The 7,903-nt window shown below is 50.6% G+C and overlaps 1 protein-coding gene across 1 annotated transcript; it reads left to right on the top strand.

Moving 5' to 3' along the window:
- Window positions 1–415: 415 nt before the first annotated feature.
- Window positions 416–3,588, top strand: LOC119855108 (homeobox protein not2-like). Its single transcript, XM_038400551.2, has 3 exons — window positions 416–816; window positions 925–1,109; window positions 2,975–3,588. The coding sequence occupies exons 1-3, from the start codon at window positions 507–509 to the stop codon at window positions 3,176–3,178; spliced, it is 699 nt and encodes a 232-aa protein (XP_038256479.2). The 5' UTR covers window positions 416–506; the 3' UTR covers window positions 3,179–3,588.
- Window positions 3,589–7,903: the final 4,315 nt, after the last annotated feature.

Below are 7,903 nucleotides of genomic sequence, written 5' to 3'. Positions count from 1 at the left end.
CGGTTGGGAGAGAGGAGAACTTGGGGCACTTTGCCTCCTGGATTTATGTACATAGAACCTCTCCCCCCAGCTCCGGTTTGTTGTCATATCCATGGGCCGGCAGCTCCACCGGAGTTAATAAATTGGAAACAATGGGATGGAAGTGACTCTGGAGGTTTGTGTGTGTGTGAACCCATGGCGCACCCCACCAGCGACCCTGGGATCTTGGGAGATTTCTGAAGCTCCTGTCAAGTGGCTCTCACCACACCCCCCCTTTCCAGCTCCCCGGCCCATCCATTAATTGGATCCCTTGTTGGTCCGGACACCTTTTTCATCTGCTACTTACGGGCGAACAAAAGCTCAGCAGGAGCCATTAGCACTTCAGGGTCCCTGCTCCGGATATAAGGGAGGGAGCGGGGCTGGCCTGTCTGTATGATCAGGCCAGGAGCGCGCTCAGCCCCTCACCTGCTGCCTCCGCCTCCTCCCGGTGCAGGGACCCCCTCGCCGATATCTGGCACAGCCTGGCCATGCTGACTACGACCCTGCTGCCCTTTGGGCTGCCCGCTCCGGCCCTGCTGACTTACCCCGGCCCCCAGCTCCCCGGACACTCCCCCAAGGCTCCGGCGGGGAAATCCTTCACCATCAACGCTCTCCTGGGCCGGGCAGACCCCTCGCCGCCGCCGCCTCCTGGCGCCGAGCGCTGGGACCCCGCCGGGCCAGACAGCGCCTGGCCGGGCGGTGCGCTCCAGCTGTGCGCCCAGGCGCATCCCCTCCTGCAGCCTCGGCCGCTCTATCCCGTCTGCTACCCGGGCTGGCGGGCCCCTCTCAGAGCCCCAGGTAAGACCCTGATGTCCCCCGACTCTCCCCCCCGCCCCGGCCAGGGCCCCCCGCTCGTGGCCACGCACCCCGCGCCTCTCCTCTGAGCTCTTTCATCTTTACGCACAGGGTATCTGCTCTCCAAATGCTGCTTCCCAGGCTTCAGAGCCAAGTCGGGCAAATCCAAGCGGGTCAGGACCATCTTCAGCAGCGACCAGCTGGCCCGGCTGGAGAAGGAGTTCGCCCGACAGCAGTACATGGTGGGCACCGAGCGGTGTCTGCTGGCCTCCGCTCTCCACCTCACCGAGGAGCAGGTAAGACAAGCCTGCCTCTCCCCTAGCCCTGTACCTAGATGGTAGGGATGGCAGTGCCAGGGGAACCCAGGAGGACAGATCCTCCTCCATCTGCAAAGTGGCCTGCCCCATGGCCTGGGTCCCCAGTGTGTCCAGCTCCAAGGGGGCCAGAAAGAGACAGATGAAGCCACCCAGGGCTTGAGCCCTACATAGGCTTCACAGGTTTCTCTGCATCCTCCCTGGAGTTGGGCACACATTCCCGTTGACTTCAATACAAGTTTTCCTCCAAATAAGGGCTGCAAGATGGAGCATTTCCTAATTCTTCCCCCACCCCCCCAGCCCAGTGTAGGACTCACTCTCCCATGGGCTTTCTCTAGCTTTTCTATGGGGGGGAGAAGGGGGGAAGTCAAGTGACTGTATACATAAGAACATCCCAAAGGAAGGGGAGTAGAAGCCTTCTGGAGCCCAAGCCAGACTGAATAAAGCCCTTGAGAACAAATGGGGATGTGGGTGGGTGGGTGGGGGGGAGAATTCCAGCAGCATCTCCCATCTAGGAACAATGTGGAAAGCTCTGTGAACTTGATTCTGCCCTCCTTACTCTGGGCCTGACCCAGAGCCCACGGAAGTAGATGGGACTTCTCCTGCTGGCTCCAGGGCTTTGGATCAGGCTCTCTGGTGCTACTCACTGGGAGTAAGCGGGGAAGACTCTGGTTCCAGAGGCTCTTAAAAGCTGGATTTTTTGTACCTATTTCTCTTGCTGTGGTCTGGGATAGTAACAAGTCTCTGAAGTCTGAGCTCTCCAAAGCAGGGCCCAGTATTATTGCTTATATCGTAGCAACAGCTCTGCTTAGGAACTGGGTCCCATTATCCTAGGTGCTATAGGACCCCTGGTCAGAAGCAGTATCTTCCCCCAAAAGCTTACAATCTAAATAGACAAGACAAAGTACTATTCCCCTTCTTCTCCAGGTGGGGAACTGAGGAACAGAGAAGCCTGCAGCAGAGCAGGGAATTCACCCCAGGCTAACCATTGGACCGTTCCCCACTCAACACCCCTGGATGCTGCTCCCATGGCAAGCTGCCCTGATGAGATCCCGCTGATGGCTAGGGCCCAGATCCTGAAAGTTATTTAGGTACCTAACGCCCATTGAACTCAATTGGAATTAGACACCTAAAGAACTCTGAGGATCTGGGCCTAGGTTCTCAGCATCTCACAGGAAGGAGGAATCAAACCCAGCTCTCCTGAGTCAGTCAACACCCCTTTACCCCCATTCAGGGATAACTGGCTCTCTCCAGCAACTAGTCAAATGTGTATTTCGACTGATCCTGATCTGACCAAAACCAATGGGAGTTTGACAGCTAATCAGCCCAGGATTGGGCCCTCGGATGGGCCTGTTAGACAGGGATCCATGAGGCAAGGCAGAGGAGGCTTGCTGTCATCTCCCACACCCCCACACAAACTTTTCAATCAGGGAGGTGTCTATGAAGCTCCATCTACCTCAGGTTTTGCATGGGTGCCCATCACCACAGCATCTGAGCCCTTCCAAGGTTACTCGGTCTGTGTCTACGCTGCCACTTTCAGCGCTAAAACTTTAGTCATTCAGGGTTGTGAAAAAACACCCCCGAGTGACAAGTTTTAATGCTGAGAAGCACCAGTATAGACAGCGCTTTATAAATAATAAATAAATAATAAATAATATAATAAAGCTACCACCCCTCATTTGGGGGGAGGGGTTATCGCCAGGAGAGCTCTTCCTCTGGCAATAAAGTATGTCTACACTGCCCACATCACAGCACAGCCGCGGCAGTGTAGATGTATCCTAGATCTGCTTAGCGAAGGTCCCTGTTAGAGTCTGGGTTTTAAAAGTGAAACGTTTTCTCTTCCAAAGGTAAAAGTGTGGTTCCAGAACAGACGGATCAAGTGGAGGAAGCAGAGCCTGGAACAGCAACAAGCCAAACTGGTGAAGATGGGTCTGGCCACTCCCCAAAGGAGCCGGGATTCGCAGACCTACCAGGGAGAGGAAGAGGACAGGGACTTTACCAAGGAATCTACCAATGATCAGGAAGGTTTGTCCTCCCCTCACTTGGAGTAAACTACTGCACATCTCTCTGGACAGACTCTCCTGTTCTGTGCTTCGGGTCCTCACCCCTGTACATACTGTATTATAGCTGGCAACATGCATATATAATATATACAGCGTAGGGATTATTTTTTGCAGTGCAAAAATAGATTAATTTATGCAATTGTTTTAAAAAATAAAACACAATTACTCTGCTACTCTAGCCGTCTCAGGTTCTTACACCAGGCCTGTCACTGGGCTCTGGGCACCTACATGTGAATTACGAAGTCATTGGCTCTGTAATGTAAAATAGTAGCACTCAGTAGGCTTCTCTGAATTGGTGTCAGGATAAAAATGTATCCCAAAGTCATCGCCCCCTTCTTATTTATTTAACAACCCCTCCTCCCCCACCCCCTTCATAATAAATCTCTAATTTAGCCTGGAACGCTGCCTCTCTTTGTTCATGGTAACGCACTTGCATGATTTTTTTTCATCTTACTGGCATGACTTCTCGTTGCCTAGCTGCTCTTTGTATAAACAACAAAACTTTTTGGTGAAGCCGGGAGATAAAATAAAGGCACTTCCCCCTACCTCCAAACAGAATGGATTCTCGATGAGTGGGGCATAGTAGGAAGAACAGCTTCATCCTGGCAAAAGAATAAGATAATGGACAAATATGGAGATGTTGGGTTCGCTCCTTTAACACGCCCTCTAAATCAGAGGACAAGAATCAAAACTGGTAGGTCTGAGAGATTTACACTGTACTCACTAGTCCAGTTGTGCCACTGTACTGCTTCAGGGAAGATGCTACCATGCCGGCGGGAGAGTTTCTCCCCTTGGCGTAGCTAATCCACCTCCGCGAGAGGCGGTAGCTATGTCTACCCTGGGGTTAGGTTGGTAGTGTTCAGAGGTGTGGATTTTTCAGACCCCTGAGCGACACAGTTCACTAGTGTAAGTTTACAGTGTAGACCTGGCCTTGGTTTGTTCTAACCTCTCTTTGTTTCCAGTATTGTAGCCATGTTGGTCTCAGGATATGCGAGTGCCTAGGCTATCCAGCCAAATGAAAGCCTGTCCAGGGAATGAGGGAGTTTACAGTAGTCCAGACAAAGGGGAGCAGAGAGACAACGGGACTTGCCCAAGGTCACACACAGGGCAATGGCAGTGGCTGGGAATAGAACCCAGGCATCCTGACTCCCACTCGAGCGCACTAAGAAAGAAAAAAAGCAAACAGCGCTGCTACCTCTGTGTTCATTATTCCACGAGGATTTTTTGCTAATGCTGAAAGAGAAGAGATAATATTGTGTCTTATTACATCGCTTGGCAAGGGCTGCAGGTTAGGACCCTGCTCGTGCACAAACGGCTGAGAGTAGTGCTAGCTTCCAGGTGCCTTATGCGTGGGAGTAAGCACAATTCTCCCCACTGAGTGTTTTCAGAAGCTGGGCTGAAAGTAAGATAAATGTGGTGTGTAGCCACATGAGAGGTTAATGCCCTCCACTAGAAAAGCTGGGGGGTTTAGTACTGTATTAAATGGCGATATTTTTATTATTTGATTTTAAAGGGCATGTAGTGAAAAATGTTTAACTAAAATACATGGGCTTGATTCTACTGTCTTGACACACCTTGCTTTTCGGTAAGCATCAAGCACCTGCCCTCTGAAAATCCAGCCCCTTCGAAGTGTCTCAAATTGGGTGCCCCAAATCACCAGTCAGTTGAACAGGTTAGCTTTCGTTCCTCTGTGACTCAGTTTCCCACCTGTACAATGGGGATAATAGTGCTACCCTACCTCTTGGGATAAATATATTAAAAATTGTGAGGCAATAAGATATTCTGGCACTGGGGGGGGAAGATGAGTAGCTTAGAGTTTAACAAATTAAAAACATCAAGAAAATGGGGCAAGATTGCATGGATGTACTGAAGGTGTCAGAAGGTGAATTCACCAGCCTGATTGCTAGGGATCCAATCCAGGTCTGCACAAACTTCAGGAAAAAGGGCCCAGTCTTCAAGTTACAAAACACGTGGCCCAGATCCACACAGGTATTTAGGGTCCTAACTTCACTGAAATCAACACTAAGATAGGTACCTAAATACCTTTGAGGAGCTGGTCCTTGCTGGTTTAAATAGGGGCAGGATTGGGCCCAGATGTCAGTAATTCCAGAAGTAAAATATGCATGAGGAATTTTTTGATCTTCTCCCAGTGTTTTACTTCGGACAGTCACAAAGACAGAGGTCCAACACCGTGGAGTCACTCCTGATTTAACACTGGCTTGAGTGAGAGCAGAATTAAGCCCACAATAAAACACAGGGCCAGATTTATCACACGTCCCGCTGAAATCTCTGGTAGCTGCTGGTGCTCAGAAAAGCAGGTCTGTACTCAATACTTCTGAGCCTGTGTGGGCATCATGGGGCTCAGAATCCAGGGGGAAGGAGTGGCTCAGAAACGTGGAAGATTTTGTCTAAACTTGGAAGTGATTTCTGAGTCAGGGAGTGGGTGAACTGAAAATGCAATAGCTGCTCCTGAATAATTCCATGTGTGGACACTCTTACTCTGGAATAAGAGTGTTCATACATTGAATTAATCAGAAACAAATCTATGTGCAGACAAGCTAAGACAGGAAAAAAATAACATCACTGATTTTTATTCAGAACTTTCTATTGAAATGAATGGGGATTTTTGGAGCCAGTTCCCACATCCATGAAGCCAACGGTATCACAGGGCTGGGCACAGTATAAAGTGTGGGACTGGCAGGATTGCATCCTGAAACTGGTAGAAAAGTGTTGATTGTGTCTTCAAAACCATGGGGAAAGGCATAACCCCCCCTCCCATCACCCCTTCCAATGATCCTCCAGGTTCAATAATCCGCATCCCCAGTGAAGGGAGGGGATGAAACCCAGTGGGATCAGAGAGTTTATTCCGGCAGAAGGGAAACACAAAGCATCAGCAGAGGTAAGAGAAGAGGATGATGTGATTGAAGCTGCCCTTTGTTCCAACTGTTTTCAGAGCTGGGATTAGCCGGAGTCTCAAAGAGCCCAAACTGTGCTAATGTCTTTAGCTGTCTGGTGTGACCCGATGGCGTGTTTGCCGGCTTGAACTCTGTCATCTTGGATGCCACTAGCTTTACTGGGCTCTGCCTACAGACAACAGGAGCGACCCCGAGCATTTGAAATATAACATCACTGGGGAGGCAGCTTCTGAGTTGGAGCAGCACCAGGTTCTCAGGACCAGGGGAATCCAGGGGGCTCTGCATCTTGCAGATTTGGGCTCTTAGACACAAAACTTTACCGATGTTTGGGCCCTTCCATATGACCAGCCTGCTATGAGGGGCCTGATCCTGTGGTGTCCTGCACACTCCAAACTCAGTAAGAGTTTAGGTGGAAAAGGGGATCTAGGACACTTTACTAGCCTAGCCCAGCCCTGCAGTCCTGACTTCAGAGAAGTTTTGCCCGCGTATAGGCTGCCTGCCTGGGCATTCTAGTGGGAACCTATTTGAATTACAGTCTCTAGTTTGATCTATGTTTGCTATGGACAATTTAAATCCTGCCTAAAAAAGCATCGCAATGTTTGACATTAACAGTTTCCTCTCTGTGGCAGGGGGACTCTCTTTCCTGGGTTGGCATCATGAGCTAATTGATGAGGCACTGGACTGGAACTCAGGAGACATGAATTCTATGTCCAGCTCTGCCAGTTACTTTGGGCAAGTCCATGTGCCTCAGTTTCCCCTCCCATGCGTTATCTGTTTAGACTGTAAGCTCTTCAGGGAGGGAAGGCCCTATCACTGTGCATTTGTGCAACACCATGGGGCCTGATCGCAGCTGGGGTCTCTAGGCACTACCATGCTATAGATAATAATACAAACAAACAACGACAAAGGGCCTGATCCTGAAAACCATCACTAGTGGGACAGATTTCAGTGTCTCCAGAACAGCTGCACAGACTTCAGTGCGCCATCCCAGGGTTGCACTGGTAGATTTCCCGCAGGCTAATCACTCTCAGACATTGGTACCCTTGCGTAGGGGCTCGTAGGCTCAGGTCCCATGTCAGGTGTCAAATGTCTGCCAGACGCATTGCACAACTTCATCACAAGAAGGCACATGGCTTCCAAGGGAATCCCAGAGCAGCTGAGGCTTGCCATAGCAGGTGTGCAAATAGGGCCCGATCCTGGAAGTGCGGGCAGTCTGGAGTCAATGGGAGGTGCCGAACACCTTGTCACTTAATAAATACTCTGGGTGCAGGTGGAGTGCAGGTTGTGGAAGGAGAAACCTAGCACAGAGGCCACTGGGCCATAAGGAGCAACCTGCACGTTAATTCAGACCGACCGGAAGCATTCTCTGTGCTAGCAATTCACGCCTTGGGAGATCCCTCTTTGGGACTAACACGGGGCGCTCTGCAGTTCTTGTTCCCTCTCAGGGGCTGCCATCCTGCAGTCCTCACTCAAGCAAAATGCCAAATAGACCCTGGCGGGGTTTTACGGGAATAAGCGCTGCAGGTTTGGGTTCCTGAAGGAGAAATTGATGGACTGGGGCATGACCCCACAAACCCTTACTCACATGAGGAGGACCATCGAAATCAATGGTGTTACTCATGGGAGTAAGATGTGTAGAGGTTGGCATGGCAGGTGCATAGGGCCATATCCTCAGCTGGTGCAAACGGGCATCACTCCATCAGAACGACACCGGCGTACACCAGATGCAGATCTGACTTACTGACTTCAATGGTTTCAGAGTAGCATGGAGCTACACCTATTCACACCAGCCAGGGAT

The sequence above is a fragment of the Dermochelys coriacea genome, chromosome 4 (assembly GCF_009764565.3).
Source record: "Dermochelys coriacea isolate rDerCor1 chromosome 4, rDerCor1.pri.v4, whole genome shotgun sequence".
In the NCBI taxonomy this organism is placed as follows: Eukaryota; Metazoa; Chordata; order Testudines; family Dermochelyidae; genus Dermochelys; species Dermochelys coriacea.
The sequence above is the reverse complement of the archived record's forward strand: the minus strand, read 5'-3'. Positions and strand labels throughout refer to the sequence as shown.

Excerpts from the sequence above, each read along its gene's own strand:
- LOC119855108 (XM_038400551.2), top strand. The coding sequence starts at position 507 with ATGCTGACTACGACCCTGCTGCCCTTTGGGCTGCCCGCTCCGGCCCTG. Across the intron at positions 817-924 it reads GGCCCCTCTCAGAGCCCCAG|GGTATCTGCTCTCCAAATGC; the intron begins GTAAGACCCTGA and ends CTTTACGCACAG. Across the intron at positions 1,110-2,974 it reads TCCACCTCACCGAGGAGCAG|GTAAAAGTGTGGTTCCAGAA; the intron begins GTAAGACAAGCC and ends TCTCTTCCAAAG.